At 33.8% G+C, this 24,693-nt stretch overlaps 3 protein-coding genes across 3 annotated transcripts; 2 read left to right on the top strand and 1 right to left on the bottom strand.

The window, feature by feature from the left end:
- Positions 1–757: 757 nt before the first annotated feature.
- Positions 758–8,347, bottom strand: LOC133861745 (protein RRP6-like 3). The gene is made up of 13 exons (XM_062297543.1): positions 8,040–8,347; positions 7,288–7,529; positions 7,111–7,209; positions 6,310–6,393; positions 6,101–6,187; positions 5,696–5,816; positions 5,082–5,254; positions 4,940–4,988; positions 4,018–4,519; positions 3,448–3,946; positions 2,366–2,991; positions 974–1,035; positions 758–866 (listed from the first exon to the last, which is right to left on the bottom strand). Exons 1-13 carry the CDS (start codon positions 8,254–8,256, stop codon positions 844–846), a joined length of 2,784 nt encoding a protein of 927 aa, XP_062153527.1. The 5' UTR covers positions 8,257–8,347; the 3' UTR covers positions 758–843.
- A 3,212-nt stretch (positions 8,348–11,559) lies between these two features.
- Positions 11,560–17,217, top strand: LOC133859497 (probable protein S-acyltransferase 1). The gene is made up of 7 exons (XM_062294913.1): positions 11,560–11,888; positions 12,020–12,187; positions 12,999–13,259; positions 13,696–13,929; positions 14,449–14,622; positions 16,584–16,653; positions 16,787–17,217. Exons 1-7 carry the CDS (start codon positions 11,637–11,639, stop codon positions 17,215–17,217), a joined length of 1,590 nt encoding a protein of 529 aa, XP_062150897.1. The 5' UTR covers positions 11,560–11,636.
- Positions 17,218–19,051: 1,834 nt separating this feature from the next.
- LOC133860174 (uncharacterized) lies at positions 19,052–19,883 on the top strand. The gene is made up of 3 exons (XM_062295832.1): positions 19,052–19,245; positions 19,351–19,401; positions 19,558–19,883. Exons 1-3 carry the CDS (start codon positions 19,113–19,115, stop codon positions 19,680–19,682), a joined length of 309 nt encoding a protein of 102 aa, XP_062151816.1. The 5' UTR covers positions 19,052–19,112; the 3' UTR covers positions 19,683–19,883.
- The last annotated feature ends 4,810 nt before the right edge of the window (positions 19,884–24,693 follow it).

Raw genomic sequence — 24,693 nt, 5'->3', positions numbered from 1 at the left:
ATCTCAACTATAAAATATTCGTATAATAGTCTACTAAATAATATTATTTATATTAAAAATCACATTTTTACTTCACTCACTATCCCACTCCGTTGATATGGCTGTGTGCATTAACCTAATAATTTATTGTTTTTTTTTTTTTTTATTTTTTTAACGAAAGCTGATTGATAGTGTGGTAAGTGTGGTTTCTAGCATTAAAAAGAATCTTTTTGTCTGATCGGCTCAAAGATGGAATCCCATGTCTGTTTTCGAAATTGATGCAGATCTACTAGAAAACTTTGAAATCCTGTGCATTCGTTATGCAGGAAAATATTGTGTAGTGGATCAGATTCAATCAAATTGTCTATTCAGATGTTCCAAATAAGGCTTTTTTTTTTTTTTTTTTTTTAACCCAATAAGGTTGATGAGGATTGTGTTGCATTATGAAATATTAATCCCTGACTGGCCTTAACCCATGAGGACTGCCACTTGAGAAGAATTCCATGATTACCTAGTAAATTGCAAAGTTATTATGGTATGTATGAGTGTTCGATTTTTTAAATCAGAATTTAATTCTTATTTTATGTGTGAATTTCGAAGTTTGATTTTATTAGATGAAATTAAAAAAAAGTATAATTTGTTTTTTAAAAAAGTAAACACGATAACGAAAAATTGAATAGAATCAAACTTTTACTCTTGCATCCAAAAGCCTTCTGGCCAAGCTTACCAGTTGAACACAAAAAAAGGTTTAATTGTACGTATCTTTAAAAACAAGAAAAGGACAGATAAATTGTTTTTCTTCCATGTGAAAAAACTTCAAGAAATACGTAAATGGACAGCGTCAAAGCTTTAAAATGGAATTTCTCACTCCTTACCTGAAAGAGAAGCTGAAAGAAAATAACAAAATAAATAACATTCAACAACAAAGCAACGACGTCGCACCATCACAGACGTCGAGATAGCTGCATGCGAAATGTAAAGACTTAATCCTTACCAGTAGGAGAAGCTTTGTTGGCAGGATTATATACGCTAAATTCACCGAAGTCCCGTCTACCACTGGCAAAAACATTGTCCACAATCAAATCCTTGGGACAAATGGAAAAATATTTAGTTTCCTTCTAAACATAATCAGTAATCACATATCTCTCTCACAAAATGGAAATTCAAAAACAACCTAAACTTGCATTTAAATGTGGATTTAAGTTCTGTTTTTTAGGTTTTTAGTTCTACCATAAAGATATTACTTGTCAGACCCACAATCTATCATTCTTCTTGATGGATGGACCATCTATCTAGTTAAGGTGAAAATGTTGATGCGGTTATTAGCAATATGCACATCCGTATTCGCATAATGAAGTTATCACTTTTAGGTAACCGTATCTGCATCTGCATGGTTATTATCCGTTATCCGCATATGAGGTAATGAACGTTTTGGATTACTATATAAATCTATATGTAAGCTTAATAAATAAAGATTTCACTTGCTATACAATTCACGATAATCAACCATAAATGACTATTGTCTCATAGATAAATTGGGATTTGGATTCAAAGAAAAGCAAAAACGGTAAATGTAGTGAGGTATGCCTTTGAGATGACAGTGAAAAAAAAATCTAATATAACCTAAAGATCTTAAACTTACCAAATTCAAAACGACAGCGTTTTAGTGAATTGAATTAAATATATATTATATATAAAGGGATAGCGGATGTGGGTGGTTATTATCCGCCCGCATTTTCACTCCTACATCTAGTGTTGTGAAAGAGTAGTCTGGTCAATACAGCATAGGAAGAGGTGATGAGCTCATGGTAATGGCTGCTGCAGCAGCAGTGACGGTTACATTGATGTTGAAAATAGAGTATTAGTGGCAGTGGTGGTGGTTGCAATTGTGGCGGATAGTGAGGCGGCATGCAGTTACTTTGGATGGAGAGATGGTGAATGCAATGCATATCCTTGAGAGGGGTCAAAATCTTTAGATTGCATTTGGCACTGAAATTTCACAGGCCAAAAGTGCGATTTAAAACCAAATCGCAGAAAATGTAACGTTTGGGAGTGCGTTTTAAAAAACTTGCAATTTGAAAACGTAAAAAAAATATACGTTTTCAAATTGTAGGCAATGTGGTACGTTTTTAAAAATACATGATTTTAAAGGCCAAATTACGATTTTACTAAACGCTTAACTGCGTTTGTAAATCGCACATTTTAAAATTACAAACCCAAACGGACCCTTAATTACACAGAAGATGGTATGCATTTGAAACCTTATATAGCCAGATTGACCTTGGCTCAATGTAGATCATATCATTATGCGTCTTGATTAGAGTTATTTGCTACAAAAAAAAAAAAAAAACAGAATTAACACAAGCATGCGTATTGAAGTGCGCACCTGTGCATTACATCCCAGCCAGCAGGTAGGAATCGAGGATGAACAGCCTCGACAAATACTTGTCTCCACCTTTGACAAAATTGCCGAATACCATCGTCACTGTATTCCTTTTGTAGATGATCTACAACTTGTTTCCCATGTGGTCCATGACCTAATAATGATAATTTGGAATTATGCTTATGTTGTTGGGCAGTTCCGTCATATTTTGTAGAGTATAAGTCAACTGTTCCATCTGCTGGGCTTCTACTCTCACAATTATCGTCAGAATTTACAATATGGACATCTTTTGTATCAGAAACTCCATTTTCATCAGAATTTACATTCTCTACAGTAGAACTAACTGCTCCATCAATCCCTACATCAGCATCTGTTTCTCTATCTTCTTTTCTACTACATGCTTCTACTTCGGTACTGAATTCTGATGTATCCACAATGGAAGATGTCTCCATGCAAACTATATTATTCTCCTGCTCCACATTTGGAAGGATACTCCCCGCAGAATGCTTAAAAGACAGCCCTTTCTTCTTCTCAAGTCGTCTTCTCTCGTGAGGACTCATGCCAACTAGCAAAGCCATTTCCAAATCTACCTCCGTTATTTCCCTTCCTCCATAATAACTCATGACAATCTGCAAACAGCGAAAAATGATATCATCAACAGAAAAAGTTAAAAAAAGTACATTTTTTTTAAGCAACACTAACGAGTAACAAGCAGCAGCGATATAATTAAGAGGATAAGAAAGAATGGCCTTATTAAAAACATCAATTTTTTTTAATTTTTTTTTATTATTTTTTTTTTACATTGCCATTTAAATCACAATGAAGCCATTCAAATTGTAATGAGATTTCCAATGCATTCTGTGAGCAAATTGGGTAGATAACCACAAATTTCAGTTCTCTGAAATTCAACTGATAATATTTAATCAAAGACCTATACCTTCTCAGAATAAGCGCTCTAGGATGGCTACTTGGGCTGATTGTTAAATTATATACAGTAATAACTGATATAGATTCAATATAATTTCTTATATAACTTTGCTGCTATAAATTTGGTAGAAATCAAAGCTGAGAAAGTGCTCTGATACCTGTTTCAGTTCTTCACAGCGCTTGGATGGCATTCTTGGTCCATGGCGCAGAAGTGCCATAGCAGCTGTTCGCAATTGTAGGGGAGATACTCCTGCCTCCTCAAGGTTCGTTGCTGACTCAGATGACCCCGAAATAACTTGGGCTTGTTTTGAGTCAACCACTTTACTAACAAAAAGGGGTATTCCAAATTCTGCAGCAACCTGTTTTTTATACTTCTCAGCAGCAGCATGGGCAACTTCATGACAATCCACACAAACTAGGACAATATCATGAGAGCGATGGCTTTTTAAATGCTCAGGGAAGTGTATTCTGTAGCACGAGGGAATTATGCGGTAGCGTAAGTAGTGATTTCCTTCGCCACAGCCAACACATATATTTTTCTTGCTTTGGATATAAAAATCATTGTCTTCATCTTCTGGACGACCTTTGGGTTCAAAAAGAAGCATAATGGCAGGTGGATTTTCGTCCACAAGTTTTGCCAAATCTCTAAGGAGATACCTGTTAGAATATGACAATGATCAATGCTTTACATTCATGGTAAAATAAAGACAAGAGAAAGGCTCACCAACCATTCAAGCTTCCTGCGATCACAGTAACAGAGCAACCGTCCATCATTTGCATAGATTCTGCAATTATGATAAACTGGAGATTTGCAGGAGAATTTTTTAACAAACAGATCTCGAGAAGACTTTCTAGCAGCTTGCTTTGAGCTTCTTTCCCCATTTTGTTTGGATGCAACTGCCACTTTCAGATTACAGTTAACCAATAAAGCATAATTCAAAATAGAGAGTGGACAACTCCCACCTGGACCTAGGCACTTTTGGAGAATCATGGGAAAAACATCATTGAAGTTCCCTATCTTGTCCTGGAGCAGAGAACAGACATCTTCCAAATGACTGCAAACAACAGGGGATGGAGACAGGAGGAAAGAATTGAAACTCAATTCCACATTCAGATCAGCTTGAGTTATGGTGCTAAATATTTCTGTTGGAGTCATTGGAGCTTTGTCTGCAAGAGTGACAATAGCCAGATCTGATAATACATATCTTAAGCTCTCATCTGCACACGAGCCTGAAAAGAGGTAAAATCCACAATATTAAGCTCAACTAACTACAATGCAATCTCATGTTTGTCTTCACTACGAATTCAGAAGACAATATGAGCAGCACTATCTGATAAAAGAGGCATCTGGGAATTTGGGGCATAATTAGCTGACCTGATTAAGAAAATCCACATATGACAGTAGCATACCGAATGTCATATTGTACAAAGAAATTGAAAGTATATCTGACATTGGACATATCATTCTTTTGACTATGAACATTGTTATCATAAAGTATGTCAATCTAATGTGAAAACATATTTCACCAACAAATTTCCCTTCAGCAAGTAAATCTAATTATTATTATTATTATTATTTTTTCCCTGCATTGCTCTTGCGGTAATAAGCTATTCTCAAACTGGCAGCTAAATTTTTGGAAAAGCTCCTACTAACCATTAAATCTCTCCATGCACACAATCGCCTCACAAGATCCAGAAACTGACAAAAGAAGAAAACTCCATCAGAATTATACGGAATGTAGAGCTGCAATTTTCTACTGACCTAAAGCTGATAATCACATAAAAAGGCAACCTGGGTTGATGAAACACCTCCTTGACTATTCAAATGACGTGAAGATAATGATGATGCAGCAGACTCTCCAGGAAAAGCTTCAACCTCTTTTGTGCAGAGTTGCAAACAAATCATGTTTGAACGCCGGCTAGCCTCGAGAACAAAATTGGATTTGTCATCGGGACAAGAGATTTCTGATATATTAATATATTTAGTATTCAAATGCTATGTGAAGTAGAAATGCAGGTTTTAAAGTGTGTGAACAGAAAATCATGGCTTAGAATGGGTTAATACCTTTTTGATAAGTAAGAATGTATTAATACCTAACAAATATATCCACTCTTTTTGAGCTTAGCTGATGCTACATTTAATAACAGTTAAAATCTTAGTTTCCCAACTAGTCATTCCTACAAATTATCAACTTTAAAAACTCTGCGGGACCCCCCCCCCCCAAAAAAAAAAAAAAAAAAAAAAAACGAAAAAAGAAAAACCAACAAAAGCTTATGATTGGAATTTGATGGTTCTGTAAATTTTTATTGTATAATCTTTTCAAATTTTTTCCCCTCCATCCCAACAAACAAATTAAACACCAAATGTTGCACATGAAACATGAACAGAGAAGATAGAAGGTATACCAGTGTCCTGTTGTTTGAGCTCAGCGATCAAACAATTTGCAATGTACAGTAGATAGTGTGCATCTATTCGAGCATATTGCACCATTTCTTTTGATAGGGGCCGTTGTCTCCAGTCTTCACGCTACAAATTCAATGGACATATTAGAGTGCCTACGTCTTCTCAACAAGAAAAGTAAAAGACATCGGTCAGTAACATAGGCCATTCATGGACATATTAAAGTGCCTCATGTCAAGAATTTCAAGCCTGGAAAACATGCCAACTATAGTAGTATAGAGTACAATAGATCTTGGGATGCTCTTCTGATAGATATCTAATTAGATTTCCTATATATTGTTAAATAATGACCAGCAAGCTTCATGAAATGAAGCAGTATGCATGGCAGTTAGATATCCTGAAAGCCACACCTGCAACAATTTGTTTGTGGATACACCACAGTAAGTTTCAAGTAAGTATGCCAGTGATTTCTGTGGTTTTGACAAAACCTCACATGCCTGCAATGTAGTAACAGAAGTACAAAGTTAGAAAAGAAAAGTGGCCAGTCATTCAACCACAATAATTATAAGATACAGGCATCTAACAGAGGACTTCATAAAATCAGAATATTGAAACTTGCCTTTGCTGTGTCAAATAAATTAACAACATATATATGGAAGTCTCTTTGTAGCCAAAGAACATCATTATCAGCCCCATGGAACACCTACACAACAAAACCTTCCGATATCAACAGGACTACAGTTATAATACCTGCACTAACGACTGATGAAGTACCAATTAAATATCACACTGTCAGTCTTAATAGAATAACAATTGCAGCAATATGTTTCCTTTCATAGTCTCTCTCTCTCTCTCTCTCTCTCTCATCCTATGGCTTTTGAAGAAAGTATTCAAAAGTGGAATTGTCTATCAGTCTATGAATATGAATTTCATCTGTCAATGTGACTAACTTTACTCACCTGAAAGTCTAGGCACAAACAAAGTTTAGAACAGAGGAACAACCAACATGCTTATTAACTCATATAATTGAGATGAACAACAAGAAGATACATAAAAGCTGTATATAGTTCATTTGGATGGAAGCAGTTGAAGAAGATGTTTTGGATTTCAACTTTTACTCAAAATGGATTGAATTAAGTATTAAAAGCACAAATTTTTTTCTATTGATGAATTTCATTCATGGATGTAAGCCGTACAAATATGGGGGCTAGAAGTCTTAGGTGTTATCTCAAATTCATTACATAAGTAATCTGTAGGAGTAAACCTCTCTTTTTTATCTTATAACGCAAAACCATTAGCAATTTATACAAAGAAATGCTACTAAAACCCCTTTACTTTTAAATCCTCACATCTAACCGCAACCAACAATACATAATTCATATTTGTATAAAACAAAAGGTATTGTACACAATTTAAACACCTTACAAATACTAGGATCAGCAAAAACAGGGCGAAGAACCCCCATCGAATCATGCAGAGCAATCGTGTCCACCAAATAATCCTCTTTCTGGGTAGAAATCTGTTCCAATTTCAGCCAGAAGACACATTGGTTTTATGAAAACCGGAATCAGAGTAAAAAGTAAATAATTTAATTTACCTGTATTAAAGATGTGAAACCTAGAAAGGATCGTAAACTATGCTGCTCAGTATCGACAGCAAAGACCCTCTCTTTGCTCAAAACATCAAGGAGTTCCTTCAACTGGGACTCTGTCTCAATCCAAGTATATTCCTCGCTCATTTTCGAATCCACACTTCCATTTAAGAAGCTGAATTCAAGTTGAGGATTCCCCAACAATGCCAAAATCTCCGCCTCATATGGATGCGAATTTAAAGCATTCTCTGCCAGCAAAAACCCCTCTAATATTAGCTACCTACGCTTCAACCAATAATGTAAACATAGGAAAACAATAATTTTCTTTGATATGCTTTAAGCTCCGCTTGAATGCTCAAAAACCAAAGGAAAACTTTAAAAAAGGAGTGGAACTGCAAGCTTTTCACTGAGTCGAAGCTAAGATTTTCATTTCCTCAGCTCCGTTTGTTTCGACGGAATATATCTCCTACTATAATTTTCTCGTAACTAAAACAAACAAATAAATCTCTGAGACTCTTTCTCGACACACACACGCACAAAAAGAAGAATTTCTCGAGCAAAAAATTCCTGGATTAATATTTTCTACTGCAAACACAAGAGTTCAAAAATTATCCCACAACTTTCTCTGCGACCGAATAAAGCCTCACGTTAATCATATTTCAGTCGAGTATAGTATAGCAATATCAGTCGCAATTTCATTTTCTTTTTAATTTTTCCGAGGCTTTCTCAGCCACCAAACACAGTCCGAGAAAATGTACCCTCAGTAGACTCGTTGAGCTTCAAATGCTTGAACAGAGAGTAGGAATTATCGGCAAAGACTCGCTTAAACGCCTGTTGTGGCTTGGTCTGTTCGGCCCGTAAATAACACGAACTCAGGGGGCACTTCTGCTTCCGCCGGCGTCTGTAGAAGATCGAGAGCGCCACGAAGGTCCCGATGGTTATTGCGATGACTGTCATCTTCCACCGGCTTTCCATTTTCTTTTGCTTTCTCTCTTCTCTGGTTTCCGATCTTCACAATCCTCGCGAAACGATTACAATCTCGGGTTTGAAAGACTCTCCTGAGAGGGACTCCTTGCGGCGGGTTTTTTCTCTAACATACCGGCGCAGAACCGAAGGTCGATGACGTGGCATGTTTCGAAACTTACACGTGTATAGGCCCAAACTATCGAGTTTTTTCGCTACTTGGTCTGGTTTGAGAAGCAAAGTTTGGGCCTGAGGCCTCGGGCTCTTAAACCTTTCCTGTTCTCAAGGGTAGAAAACTGCGGAAACACGGGTTCAAAATACGAATAATGTTATTTTTTACGTTTATTTATTATATTTATTTAATATTAATTGACGTGACATACTTTAAGTAATTATTATTATTTTTTTTAAGTAGATAACATGAAAAGCTAATTAAAATATGTCATTAAATGAGTGTGAAAAATAACATTACTTTTAAAAGATCGGATCGGTATGCTCTAACGTTCTTACATGCTTTATAAAGGGATTGAGATTTGATGAAATACTCTTCATTAAAATTTGGTATAATATTTAGGGTATTGCATCTGATGCAAGACATTTTATTTGGGCTATTTGTTTAAAATGAATGGCTCAAATCGTAACAAGGAAAAAAAAAAAAGAAAAAAAAGAAGTTATTTGAGTCACCCCTTTGAATGATTTAATCACTCTTAAACTAGCCTTTGAAGGGTGGTCTAACCACCTCCAAACCAGAAAATAATATAAGGAGGGGTCAAACCATACCCTGCCCCAATAGTTACCTTTTTCTTTTTCATTTTTTATTTTTTAAAAAATAATTTTTGTCACAATTTGAAGAACGGCCTAAATAAAGTGCATTGCATCCTATTGAAAGTATTTAAGGTTTTTAAAATCTCAATTATTATTTTTAAATTAAATAAATGAGATTTTGTTATCCCAATATTTATAATATTATTAATTCATAATAAGTACTGAATTATAATTATGAGAAAAAATTAAATCGATCATTCCAATAATAAAAAAAAAAACTATAGTAGAACAATACGGTCTATCTCCATCAATTTAAAAATAACGGTTAATAAGTAGACTATTTTAAATTTTCTCCGTGGTTTTCGAGTGGAGTAATGCTAGAAGTCTATTTTGTGTCTTTATATCTCTCTAATAATGATGTGGCTTTTAAAATTACTATTGAACTTGTAATTAATTACTATTGAATTATGATCGAATAATGATTTTAAAATCTATTTCATTTTTTAGAGGAATACAATAATAGACCTATGTGGCACGGTGGGAAAATTACACGTGTAGTGATTGAAACGGTTCAAGGCCCAAAGCACCGAGTTTCTTGGGCCACCCCCTCTATGCTTCGAAATTGAATGCAAATGGGTTGAGATGCAACTAGGGGTGTAAGATGAGCTCGGCCACTCGTGAACTCGGCTCGGTTCGGTTCGGCTAAACTCGATTCGGTCTCGGTTTGAATAATAAATGAACCGTTCGTGAACACAATAATATGTTCGAATATTAAACGAGACATACTCGTATAAACTCGGCTCGACTCGGATAAGTTTATATAAACTCGTATAACTTCATTTTTACAATTTTTTCTTAGTATTATTTTAATTTTGTAATAAGAACATCTTAAGTAAAAATAGATCATCTTCCTAATATGATAGATATAGCTTGAATTATTGTTGTGAGTTTAATTTTATAGATTTGTGTGTACATAAGTGTGTTTGTGAGTATGTGTAGTTCTATGTGTTTGTGTGCACACATGTAATTTGTATATGTGCATAATAAATTTATATACATACATATAAACTCGAGATTATATTATTTAAAATTCAAGTTAATTTATTTAATGATCTAAGATGATAAAATTTTAACATGACTTAATTAATTAATGATTAGTATGGATTTATGAAAATATAAACAATCATGATATTTACTTTATATAAGAAATGAATAAGTTAATTGAGCAGCTCGTGATAAGATCGAGCTCGACTCGTATTCGAAATAAAATTAAACGAGCCAAGCTTGAACAGAATATTTTGTTCGATGATATATTCGAGCTCGACTCGTGTTCGAAATAAAATTAAATGAGCCGAGCTTGAACATTCAATATTCGACTCGACTCGGCTCGAATACAGCCCTAGATGCAACTAGAAATTGAATGAGGGCTTTGATGCACACAAAGATGAAAAAAAAAAAAATCTCTCTCACGATTCGAACCAAGGACCAACACAACTGTACTCATTACTGTGCACTTAAAAACTTGTTTTTGTTGATTTACGCATTCTTTCTCTACTGTAGAGCAGAGATCGCTCTTCGAAAACAGGTCTAAGGTCATTTGAATTTGCTATTTTAAAATATATGATTTAAAAAAATAATTTTTAAAAATGCTGCTCAGATCGCTCTTCGAAAACAGGTCTAAGGGTCATTTGAATTTGCTATTTTAAAATATATGATTTAAAAAAATAATTTTTAAAAATGCTGCTAAGTGTTTTGGTAAAATAGTAATTTAGCTTTTAAAATTGTATATTAACTTTTAAAATTATACTTTTTCAACAAACATTATTTTGCCTGCGATTTGAAAAAGCAGTTTTCTACGTTTGTAAATCCCAATTTTTAAAAATGTAATTTTCAAACTGATAATTTTCTGCAATTTGGTTTAAAATCACATTTTTTGTCTACGAAATCACACCCTAAACTGTTTCCGAATTTCGTATTGGAAAATGCTAAAAAAACACCAGTTACACACCGATTACACGTCCCCTTCACATCGGGTGGGCCTCTTTCGTATTTTATCTTGTTTTTGTTTTTAAAACAAGTATCTCCAACAGATTTGTTACTTTAACCAAAAGGATCAAATTTGACTATTTTGAACATTTTTTCCCCTCCAACAGATTAGCCACTATGACTTTTTCTCTTCAACATTGAACAGTGAATAGCCAACACTGGTTATTCACTGTTCATCTGTTTATGAATTTGTTATTAATATTTTCTCTCTCTCCCTCTCCCTCTCTATCATTTAATAAAAGAAAATGATTACAAAAATAATATTTTAATGAAATGAAGAGTAGAATAAAGAGTATTATTGGAATGTTTTTAACTTTGGAGTAGCTAAAATAAATATTTGTAATTTTTAAATAACTACTTTAACTTTAACTTTAACTGCCGGAGATGTCGTAACTAATAAAACATGTTTCTTTGTTTTGAAAACAGAAAACAGCAAACAAACAGGCTCTTAAAAGTGTGGCCTGTGGGTCGGTCCTAAATATGCACCCCCAGGATAACCGTCTTTCAGTTATTCTCAAAAGTCGGTTTTGTTACATTATTTTCCTGCTCAGACCAAAAGGAAGAAGAGAGAGTCAGTGAAAATGGGGGAAATTGCGAAGGATACAGAAGCTACGGAAGCCGTAGAACTTTCTGACCCATCGGAAGAAGGGCCCGAGAGAGAAAATGTTGAGGCTGAAAAGGAGGCGACCACTGCGAGGGGTGGGAAAATGTTGGGCACCATGAAGGACAAATTGTTTGAGTTCAGAAGGGCTGTGGAGGGTCGATGGGTGGCATACTTTGGTGGTGGCAATTTGGAAAGAACCAGAGTCTACCATGTTTGGCCTGGGAAAAATGTGCTTTTCCTCTAGTATTTCACACTACAATTTGAATGCCTTTTTTTTATTTTTTATTTTTTATTTTTTTAAGGTTCATAGATTTTTTTTTGTTAATATTCTAGTTTAATTACTTCCTATAATATATGCAGGTGTTTTTCTTTCATGGGAGGCTCATATGTGGTCCGGATCCAAGAGGGTTGGTGCTGACAACTTTTTCTATTCTTCTTTCAAGTTGGATTTTCACCATCAATGTTGCGGAGGTTCTACCAAGTCATTCTAGACTCATAGTCACCATCTCCTTGATTTTGACCATTATTGTTCGTCTCTAACTCTCTATATCAGACTCTTTTTTAGTTTTAATTAATTCTTGTTTGTTAAGGATAATTCCATAGTTAAATAGCCCACGAAAGTTAGTTCGAATGGTCGTTTGTTTGCTGTAGTACCACAAGATTGGCTGTTCGAGTCTCCTCAATTATCTTATACACGGTTCTTGCAAGCGGAATGGTGTATATAGTCGGGATTTACTTGACAATGATAGGAGCATTTCCTTGAAAGGATTCCTCGTAGGGTTGGCAATTCGGGTTGCTGTGTCGGGTTTGGGTTGACCCGTCAACTCGTTTAGACCAACACGAACCCGATATGATTAGTTAAACGGGTTGTGCGTGTCAACCCGTTTAACTAAACGGGTCATAAACGTTTTATAAACAGGTTGACAGGTCATAAATAAGTTGATGGGTAGTAAACGGGTTGACGAGTGACCCGATAACTAAACGGGTTATAAATGGGTCAACCCACCAACTCGTTTAGCCTAAACCTTAACACTGTAATTTCGTGTCATGTTTGTATTGAGTTCACGGGTCATGTCAAAATTGCCAACCCTAATTCCTCGTCATAAAAAAAAATTCCTTAGTCACATGCGTCTATAATAAGTTAAATGTGGATTTGGCTTGCATCCAAGTGCAATTCTATTGGAATTGAGATATGTGTTCTTGGTGTCATGATATGTGACATGTTCCAACTAGAACTGAGCTCGATCCGAGCCAAACCCATGAAACATAACTCTGAGTAGAGGGAATGCTTGAAAATAATGTGGGATTATTAGTGGATATTGAATTTGGAATATTGCAGGTTCTTTCCAATCTGATTCTGGTTAGCTCAATTGATCCGGGAATTATTCCAAGAAATGATCAAGAATCCACTGAAGATGTTGGCACTAGTAATGGCACAAAGAGGAGGAGGGTAACTGTTAATGGGGTGCAAAAGAAACTAAAATACTGTCGGATTTGCAAGATTTATCGTCCACCCAGGACTTGCCACTGTGCTGTATGCGATAACTGTGTCGAGAAATTTGATCACCATTGCCCCTGGATTGGTCAATGCATTGCACTGGTAAGGTCTCAACAAAAAATGTTCATTGTATAGACATTTTCAACAAAATCGTTGTTGAGATTGCTAGCAATTTAGACAATTGTCCACCTGCTATATATGGTAGCATTGGTAGGTGGATATTATAGGATTTCTCACATATTTATTATCCGAATTACAGCAAATTATCGGAGATTCGGATCCATTTTCCGAGGCACCCAAGTGCGTAAAAAATTTACTTCTCAATTGGGTTGAAAGAAACTTCTCTAATTCAATCTATTAAACTGACATTTGTCTTTACTGCATGTGATTATCACGTGTATTTTTAAGATGAGTTAACTGAGGAGAAATACTCGGGACTGTATTAGAAGAATTTCTTCAACTCAATTCGAAAGAAAACGGTGTCCCTTCACAGCTTTGTTTGTCAAATTAATAGCCAAATTTTGTGTTGAATTTGCAGAGGAACCATCTGTATTACCTGACATTTGTGGTATCAGCCTTGGTTTTCTTTACTTACATATTTGCCTTATCCTGCTGGAGAATCCACCAAATAATAAAGAGAAATGGAACTGGGTTTGTTGGGATGCTCAAGAGTTGTCCTGAAGCAGTGGCATTGGTGTCTTTTAGTTTTGTTGCCATTGGGTTGCTAGGTGGTCTTGCTATGTACCATGTGTACCTAACGGCTATAAACCAGGTTTGTTTCGTTTTAATTACCAAATTTACTTATGAATTAGAAAAAAAAAAAAAAAATCACCAAATTTACTTCCTTATGAAAATGGTCGAGAAAATAAGGAGTTTTCCTTTAAATTAGGTATAAATGCCTTTTAATTTCAATTTTCATGTCTATTTTCAATAAAATAAGTTAAAAGTGTACGTAAAAATTACATGCATTTCAAAAACATGTCAGTTTGAAAGAAACAAAGGTATTAAAGTTACAATTATACCTAATACATCGTACTGGGGCGGAACCATGTTGGAGCTTCTAACCGGTCCCATGAAAATTTATTAAAAAAAAAAAATCTATACAAATTCTTTCAAAATTATTTTTTTCCCCCTCCAAAGAGTGTTTTTTTTTTTTTTTTAAAATCCTTTTTAAATTAACCTAAATTTTATTTTAATTACGCCCCTGTATTCATAGTTCAATCTATTGGGTCTCTATCACTTGCAAGTATTCCCACTTTTTTTTTTTTAATTGATTTTTTTTTTTTTACAGACAGCTTATGAGCATTTTCGGCAGCGGTATGTGGTTTCTAAAAATCCATACAATAAAGGAATAATAAATAACATTATGGAGGTTTTATTTGTACCACTGCCACCTTCTAGAGTTGATTTTCGTGCTGAAGTTGCACCAAGAAAGTTTTCAACAGTTCAAGACAAGTCTGATCAGGTTAAATGTTGATGAAGTAGATTAAGATGATGATGATGATGGAAATTAATTATCTGTTCGAATTGTTTGTAATTTAAGCATTTAATTGCTGATGCTCTTTATTTGAAAAATATTTTTGTATATTATTTATATACATGTTGTACTTTCTTTTTTCACTCATCTATCTTGAAAATAATAAGATCATTGTTGAGAAAGAAAATAATTAGTGGAAGTAATTTGCCCTTGATGTTATTGCTGGTTAGGCCATCAAGAACCTGTTTGATGAATTTGAAGTGCTGTTAAAAAAAAAATAAAAAAATTACATGAGATCTTTTGTAGTATTTTTAAAGATTCAGATTTAATTTCAAATTTTTTATCAGAGAGATAATAAAATTAAATCTCGATCGTTAAAAAAATAACAGAAAATCTCCTTTTTACATAACATAAGCCAAATCCGAATTTTAAAAGGCAGTTTATAACTTTATACACTTGTAATCCCCAATGCTATTATTGCCTATGATTAAGGAATAACCAAGTGTGTAATTTCATGGTTTGAAAACCTTTTGTAAATAAATTTTATAATAATAACATAAATCTTGATAATTGTTGCTAACTTCTTTTTTTTTTTTTTTTTTTTTTTTTTTTTTTTTTTTTTTGAATTTGATAATTGTTGCGGGCAATAGGATGATTTTTTGAAAACGTATAATTTTAAAGGCTAAACTGCGGATTTTTTTTCAAGCGGTTAATGGTGCGTTTAGCATTGCTATCGATTTTTCAGACAAAAAATGTAATTTTAAACCAAATTGCAAAAAATAAATCGTTTGGGATTACATTTTAAAAAAATTGCAATTTAAAAACGTAAAAATCTGAGCTTTCAGATCACAGTTAAAGAGCAGATTTGTTGCGATTCAATCGACAGAGGCTTATTGGAAAATAAAATCGGTGGAGCTTGTGGTCCCTAAAAATAAAATTATGGAAAATAAAATCTTCTGAACTAAAATCTCCACCGTCGCATTCACTGCGATGGAGGGGCAAAGAGTAATTAAAGATCCTTATTTGTCTTGGATGTGCCAAAAAATCTTATCATGAAATTGAGATTACGGTTGATATACATTAATATTGCCTGTAAAAAATCCTTAACTGAAACATAACCCAAGACCTATACAAAAAGCACCCAAACCCTGTTCTTGTTTTAACGTTAAATTTAACATAATCATCCTCTTTAATGCATTTCTGTCTCTCAATAATACTCGTTCAAGTTCTGAGGTCTTAGAAGAAACATCATTTTTCTTCTGCTATAGCGAGCAATTGTTTCAATGGTTCCCCCTGGATACTTGGTTGGCTTAGTTATATTCATCTTCTTCTTTCTTTCTTCCTTTCTTTTTTATTTTTTATTTTTTTTATTTTTAGTTGGAAAAAGTGTTATGACACAACCTTAATCTGTTTAAGTTTGCGATTGTTTCAATGGTTCCCCATACATGCATGGTTAGTTAATTATATTCATCTTCTGTTGTTGTTGTTTATTTGTTTGTTTTTCCTATGTACCATGTATGTTAATGTGTGTTGGTTTTTTTTTTTTTTTTTTTTTTTTTTTTATTGGAAAAAAGTGTTATGATGTGACATTATTTCATTTGAGGTTGCAATTTAAAAATATGAGATTTGAGGATACGAAAAAATGCAATAATGTGTTTCATAAAATTGCAATTCAGTCTTTAAAATTGCAGTTTAACATTTAAAATCACTCGTTTTTAGAACGCACCCTATTGCTTTCGATTTGAAAATATAAAAATTATGTGTTTTCAAATCACACATTTTTAAAAACGCATTCCCAAATGATACATTTTCTGTAATTTGATTTAAAATCGTACCTTAACCCCTCATTCATACTTTGCTCTCTGCCATCAGAAATTCGGAATCTGTCGATTTAATTCATAACACTGTTGATATAGTGCCTTCTAATTTATGTTTTTGTGGAGTTGTAGAAACTGAAAGTTGATACTCAATCTCCTGGGTGGCACACGAAATTGACCAAAGTATTGAAGAATATTAGAGGTTTTCATTTTTTTTCATTTTCTCTTCCATTTTCTTTTTGGTTTTTTTATATATATATATTTGTTATGATGATTTTCCTATTATCTATTTCATATTTGTCTAATTACTTTATTTTCTTGCTTGTTAATATTAGGAATATCTTACCGTATTGATATACAAGAAGGGGTTGCACATGTTAATGGTAGAATAGATCCAAAAAACCTTCTGAAGAAGCTACAAAAAGCAGGGAGAGTGGCAGAACTCATGGAAGTTCATTCTGCTGATCGCTATGGGACCATGTATGGCCATGATTATCATCATGATCTGTATTTCAATGACCATCCCTGTTATGGTCATTATGGAAGATCAGAGCCTTCATATCATCAGTATCCTTATTATCACACGTATAAATCCCGGCCGAGCCAGTACGAACCTTATTACTATGAGCCACGTTACTATGGCCGGCCGCCGGCACGGCATCCGTACTACCCGTATGAGCCTCCGGCACAATGCTTCCCGCAGCCACCATCGCCGGTGAAGGTCCATCCCTTCTATGATCCACACTACTCATGCTCCATTATGTAAACGCCCTTGGAAAATGCCTTGCTTGAGACTTGGTGAAGACCGAAGAGCTATAGAGTTAGTTTAATTAAGTCTTTTATTTTTCTCCGAATTTTTAAGGAGAAATTAGAATGCTGGTTCATAATTTTCTGAAGAGTTAAGGTTTTGAATTTCAGATTTGGATTTGTTATATTTAATGAATGAGATCAAACCGCGATGATCATGGAGTTCACAAATCCCGGATTGCTTTTACCCATACGTGCTATCAGTGCCTACTTAATTTAAATATCGATTTGAATGCTTAGATATCAATAGTAGTCTTTTTTTTTTCTTTTTTTTAATTTTTTATTATTATCAGTGCCGACTTGATACTTATTGCTTGATTGCTCATATGCGTCCATTGGGGAGTGATACCCCACTCTATTGTGCCTTGGTGTTGTGTCATTGTTGTGTAGTGTGAGTGTTTTAATCATTTCTCGCGTCCATTTGAGCAACTATTGTTATCATTAATTTTTATTTTTATTTTTTTGGGGGGATTGTTTTTGTGATGATGCATTTATGGATGCAATACAATTCTCAAATTAAGAAAAGAAACCTAATTAAAAAAATAAAAAATAAAAGAAAAAAGAAAAATCAAGTTTATATGTTGCTACCTAGATGTGACGACGATGGTAGAAAAAAATCAGGGTAGACAATTGTTTATTCGTTTTGAAAATCAAATATGAAATCGGTCAATTATGATTGAAGGGTACTTGTCTAATTAAATGGATTGAGTTATAATTGACTTATATAATTATATATTCATATTTTGATATGACTCAAATTCAACACGTAAGTATAAAATAACAATTTTAGAAAAAAAGAAGAAGATGGGGATGCGACTCATGGGCTTGATGAATGCTGATCTCTACCGATCCACCAAGTCACGGATAAAAAGCCCACTCCTTAGATTTCTCTAACGTAATTTAAGTATTCCATAAATTGCAGTAAATTCCCTCTCCTCTTTTTTTTTTTTTTTTTTTTTTTCTTTTTTTTTTCGGTTTATTTTTTTGGTCTCGATCTCTTTTATCAACTAAGAATTCCTCCTCTTTTCTAGCGTCAAAAGAATATATATATATATATATATATATATATATATATATATATATGATATTTATTATGGATGGCAATTTTTCCTATTTTAAGTAAAATGAATCAACTATTTTACGGTTTAAATTAAATTTTATAGATTTAACTGTATATATCTTGCCATATGGTAAAAGAGTAATGTTATATAATTATCTCATTTCTTACTCTCATGTTACTAGATTGATGTGGCGCTGCGGCGGTCGCTGCTTATTAGTCTAGTGGTATGGAAGTGGGATTAAAGACCAACATTTAGAAGTACTCTATGGTGAAAATAGAGGGAATCCTATTCCGATATTTATTACATCGTTAAAGCATTTATTTATTTGAATGAGATTTCAAATAAAATGGAGAGTATTCGTTTCATGGTCATGATTTAAAGTTGCCGTATCAAACAATGTACATAATTCTAATATTAGCACGTCTTTTAAAAATTTAAATAACATGTATCTAAAATAAATACACTGTTTCATTGAAAATAATCCTTGTCCTAGATTTTTGTGGGGGCAAATTGTAAATTAAGTGGTCAAGGACAAATGTTTGGAATGAAGGATAATGTTAAAGGACATGAGTCACATGATGAAGGTTTAGCCTGGCAAATTAATGTTGTTTGTAATGTCCCTTGGGCCTGTTAGAGAACCATGTTGTTTTAACAATAATTTATAACCTCCACATAATAAAGAATAAATGGGTTTCTATCAGGGAAGGTAATCCATCTCAATGCATCAGAGAACCATGTTGTTCAATGTTGGAAGTGCTTAGGTTTAAATGGGTTCTTTTCTGAGGCTTAGTCCATGGTTAGAAGGCTTTGGGTCTTTTTATGGGCGCTTCTATTTCTAAGGTTTTGTGTTGTATGGACGCCTATTTGTATTGTTTTTCAAGAACTGGTGAAATCTATCTGCAATTCGATGGACGTAATTTTTAGTGGTAAGCCACGTAAATCTGTGTTTGTGATTTTAATTTTATTTTAATTTTTTATTTTTATTTTTCGCTTCTCATTGGTTACGAGAAATATGATTTATTTCCTAACAGGTAAATCACCACGTGCGGACGCAAACTCCTCATCTGCTTTGATGCATGAAGGTTTTGAGTTCGAACCTTATCTCTGTCGTTCACCTTTCATTTTAACTAATAAATATTTCACATGTTGGATCTTTATTATACGAGAAGGTTAGAACTTTCAATGCTCTGCAAAGCAATAATGGTAACGATAACGATAACTTGAAACTGATTCCCCAGGCTCCACTGATCGATGCTCAGTCTACTCTCTTGCAAGGCTTAAGATGAAAAGGAAATGCATGGATGGAGACGGCCAACTAAAGCAGCACATGATTTATGGATGGTGGAAGGAGCCAAGTGGGTAGAAGAACATGGCCCTCATTAATGAAGGCCTGGTAATATGGCATGTGGCCTGTGGGACATATTGGCCTTCATGGCTTTACTAAATGTCAATGATGGTGATTATGGAAGAGAGTGGGAAAACTATATATGAGCTTAATTGCATTGAAATCATAAGAAATTCACACTTTGTGAATTGTGAGTAATTTGAAGGAAATATGGTAATTTCAAAGGACTTTTGGCATGTCATAATCCAAGTGTTCAAATCCATGAATCTATTCTCTTGTAGAACAAAACTTTCAATTTTATGTGGGACCAACTTAACTCGGATCCGTTACAATGAACAAGTTCATCTTGCTCGCTCTTACTGTCGCCATTTTTGTCTCCAACAATTCAATCGAGGTTTCTCTTCGATTGAATATTGTTTTTAAGTCGTCGGGTGCTTGCACGACCCTTCCAGACCGGACTTTTGCCTTGAATTTCTTATTAGCTTAAATTTTTAAGATAACTGGTTTTAACATGGCTATAATTGTCATTGTGCCATTCCAAATGTCATGTGACTTTTAAATCACCATTGGATCAAAATCCAATAATGATCATCTCAAATTCAATAGTGGTTTTCCCAATTTTTTTTTTTTTTTTTAAATACTCTTATAATTTTTTGAAAATTAACATTTACCCCCCAATTTTTTTTTTTTTTAGTTTTATTCTCCAAATTCTAAATGCTAGCTTCGCCCTGACTCTACTTATAACGTTTCAGAGGATCCTAGAAGAGCCGTCTTTAGTCTTCTATCTTAGTCTAAATATCCAAGAAGAATCTTGCTTTTCCTCCCTTACTTTGGTGATAACACAATCTCATCCTCTTCAATCACATAAAAAAGTAAACAATTTGATTAAAGCAATGAGCAATCATGCTCTTATCATATGCCCATTTGCTAAAGAATCTTGACCAAAAAAAAAAAAGAGTCATTTTATATATTAGGGAAATTGGTAGAGCCCCAAAGTTGTAAATTGGCTCAATTCCTAAAGTTCCATTCTTTCGATGGCTGTAGCTTTACTGCTTTCAGAACTAGATTGCCCTCCTTTTACTTGTTGAGAAAGACTCAAGAACTCCCCAGGTGAATGAGTCATCCCATTTTGTTTTTCAGACAAAGAAGCTGCACCAACCTCCATCAGGTCTCGTGCAATGGCAGCTTTGTGTTGCTTTAGATAGAGTAGAAGTGATCTGCTGTAAAAGCGACAGGGACTGATTGCAAGCCACGCATCCAACCAAACTACAATGCTTTTTCTTCATCTTTTTCACCTCTTTTTATACATCAAAATTGGACGGTGATTCATGTTTGTTTGTTTGTCGGATTCAAGTCGTGTTGAATTATGCGTTTAGAATTATTAAAGTCAATTTTACTCCAGCCTATTTTAATTAATCGGGTCAGACCCATAAACTATAATCTATTAACACATTTCCTAATATAAAGTATTTAATAGTTAGAAACTTTCATCTTGTGGGTAGTTCACCAGTTTTAACTAAGAAAATGTTTGTGATACTACAATTTTTATTATAAGTTTTTATAAATCGACGTGATAATTTTCGTAGCATTTATTACGTCAATTACTAATTGACATGATACTTACTATGTTAATTACACCGAGTTAGGATCCTCTTAGATTATTTATCTGAATTTAAGAGAATTCGAACAGATAATTTCCTCCCAGAAGTAAAGCTGCGGATTAGTCCAAACCTACCAAAAGGGCCTTTCGAAAGAAGAGTGATCCAATTTTATCTCATAATTTATTAAGATATTTTAATGGTAATTTTTTTTTTTCAATTATAGGTATATTAAGCAATTAGAGAGGTAAATCCAAGACGCAAGATTCCAAGAACAATTATACCAATAAACCTCAATGACGAAATTGTCCTCCACAAACAAACAAAGAGGGAATATCCCTTTCCATCGGCTAAAGCGGCATCAAGTTGAGTGTGGGCTCACCACATCATGACACGTGTCAGGCTTCTTTGATAGGCAGACTTTTGCAGAATCCACGTGAGCAAAGATGCAATGTGTCACATGATTCATGGACAGGGTAAGGTGCTATAGGGGGCCCATCCAATGAGGATTTGCCACGCGGATAGCTTCTAGATCTAATCACGTGCACTGGAGCAGCTTTTCTAAATTCGAGCCTAACTTGTTGCTTTGGCTTAATTTGTATAATATAATGAGATTTCTTATCTAATTTGCATTACAGATTCTAATAACAGCTCACCGACTTTTACCATTAAAAATAACAGTTATAGGCCTAGATAGGTGTGTTGAATTCCCAATTATCCTAAAAATTAAATTAAATTAAATTAATATATATAGGGTTAAGTTTGAACTCGATATTTACTCTTTCATACTTGTTAGAGTCGATCACTGCAAAAGTCTCGCTCTGATACCAAAATTAGCTTCTGATAGAAAAACATGCTTTATGCATAAAATATTCAGTCTATTTTGAGTGTGAGCCTATTCATAGGTAAAGCGGTGAAGTCAAATCTGAATTAGGTTTACTATTCCAACTTAGGAGTACTTGGAGTTTGATTTGTTTTGAGAGTCCTATCCCCATTCAATTGAAAGTTGGACTGTTGATAAGATTCTTCAAAGAATCCTTATTGGACTGAGATTTGAACTGATACCCCAATTCGACTTGAAGTAGGATTATTCCTAACAATTTGTAAAACTAAACTACTTTTTACTTTCTTATTTAAATGCACTCTACAATAGCTTTTCTTATCATTTTCCTATACCATTTAATTATTCTTTAAATTAAATGTTAGGAGAAAGAGAGACATGTAAAAGAAATAATTTAAATATTGTTTCAAATAAATGCTAGAGAATAAGAGATGGACTAGAGTTTTTTATATTAAAATAATGTTAATGGAACCACTTTTGCTTCTCTAAATTTAGGATACAACTTTTAGTTTTCTTAGTTTAAAGAATAACAAGGGAATTTGATTTTAAAGATTTTTTTTAGGAGTGTTGCACATATTTTGTACGGAGATGGATAAGAGATGTGCAAGAAAATGAAACCAAACATTTTTTACGTGGTAAATCGTCACTTATCTTAATATCTTAAATTAAAAAAATAAAATAAAAAATTAATTATTTAATTAATATTTTAACAACATACATTGATAGACTGATTTTATTTATTTTTTATTTCCATATTTAATCTTGTCTTGAATCCAAAATTTCCTATTGTTAAAGGAAATTTTGAATATATATATAATGGGGTTTATATTAAAGACCATAGGGTCAATTCTACAATTTCATGGATGCTTAGCTGTCATGGACATAACATCATTGGCAGCACTTTAAACGAACATTGTAGACTTTCATAAGGTTAAAGGGTGCTGCACTTGTAAACAGTCAACATCATACAAAGGAAGTGAAGGCTATCACATCCATATCATGTTGGCCTTATTACTTGGCAAACCTTTTTCTATTTGCTAAAAAGCCTAATTAGACCTTGTCAACCTAAGACTCGGATTTTTAATAATTTATTGTTTAAATTGTTAATAATTAGAGTAGTAAATGTGAAAACGTTTTTATAAATTTTACTTGTCTGAACATGAATGCAGACTACTTGAGAACTATTCAGACAGATAAACCCTATAAAAACTTTTTCATATTTACTATCCGAATTGTCTGAACATTAAGACAGACTACCTGAGACCTACTCAAACAGATAGGCTCTATAGAAACTTTTTCAAATTTACCATCCGAATTGCTAGCAATTTTAGCATCAAAATTGCCTGGCAAATTCACTCTTTAATGCAATCCTTTTGAGTCTTATCACTGGTAAAATTAATTCAATTATAGAAAAATTATATTGGCATAAAAATGGGTAATACCCCCAAACTCTTATGATCTTAGTCATGATAATATCCCACTAAAAATAAATTATTAAATTAAAAATATGAAAACTAATATAAGTAATCTACAACTTTAGTTACAAGAAAATCGAGTTACAAACGGTTTATAAATGATTTTTTTTTTTTTTTTTTGAAAATACATTTTTTTTCTTTCCCTTGAAGTGATACCTCATTTACACTTATGTCTAAACTACCATTTTATGACACTTAACCCCCCAAGGGCGGGCCTACGTTTTGGCATAGGGATAACAATTTTTAAAATGGAGGGAAAAATACATTTACCCTTCAAGTTGGATTTTTTTTTTTTTTTTTTTTTGCCTCTAATGTTTTAAAAAGTGGCAATTCGCCTTGAAGTCTTGAAGTTTCAACCGTCGGCAAATTTGTCTATCTCTTAATTTTTCTTGTCTCCCCTAATAGAGAATGACCTACGTTCGTTGTACTTGAGTTTTTAGCGGATGAAGTTCCCAAAATAGTCCTAAGGGGGTAGAGTGTTAAAAAAAAAAAAAAAAAACAAACAATTAAATACAAAATTTTAAAAACCCATAAAAAAATATATATATTTGGCCACTTAGGGTGGTATATATATAATTTTTCTACTTAGTGGGTGGACAAACAATCCTTGTAGCCATGAGGTGATTCGAGCACCTTCAAAATCCTTAAAAAAAGTGAACAAACTATCTCTTGGGTTGAGGGGGTGGGATAGCCACCCCAAAAAGATGACTTCGAGGGTGGCTAAACCATCTCTACAACCCTTGAGTGATTCAACCACCCACCAAAAAAATGACTTTGGAGTCGCCTAGCCACTTCCACAAGCCTAAATGAGTGATTTGGCCACCACCTCAACAAAATCTCTCTCTCTCTCTCTCTCTCTCTCTCTCTCTCTCTCTCTATATATATATATATATATATAGGTTGAAAGATAATTTGGACATTTTAGGTAACATTTGCATCCGCTTTAACGCCAATCGTTAACAGACTCTAGTTAAAAGGAAATTTTAGTTTGAGGGGTCAAATACCCCCTCACACACACATGATAGTTTGAGGACTCTCTGCAAATGGCCTATGAGTTTATGAGGAGCCAAGTGTATTCCCTTTTTTTTTTTAATGAAGTTTTTGCCTTTAGCTTT

This window comes from Alnus glutinosa, chromosome 2, assembly GCF_958979055.1.
Source record: "Alnus glutinosa chromosome 2, dhAlnGlut1.1, whole genome shotgun sequence".
NCBI lineage: Eukaryota > Viridiplantae > Streptophyta > Magnoliopsida > Fagales > Betulaceae > Alnus > Alnus glutinosa.
The sequence above is the reverse complement of the archived record's forward strand: the minus strand, read 5'-3'. Positions and strand labels throughout refer to the sequence as shown.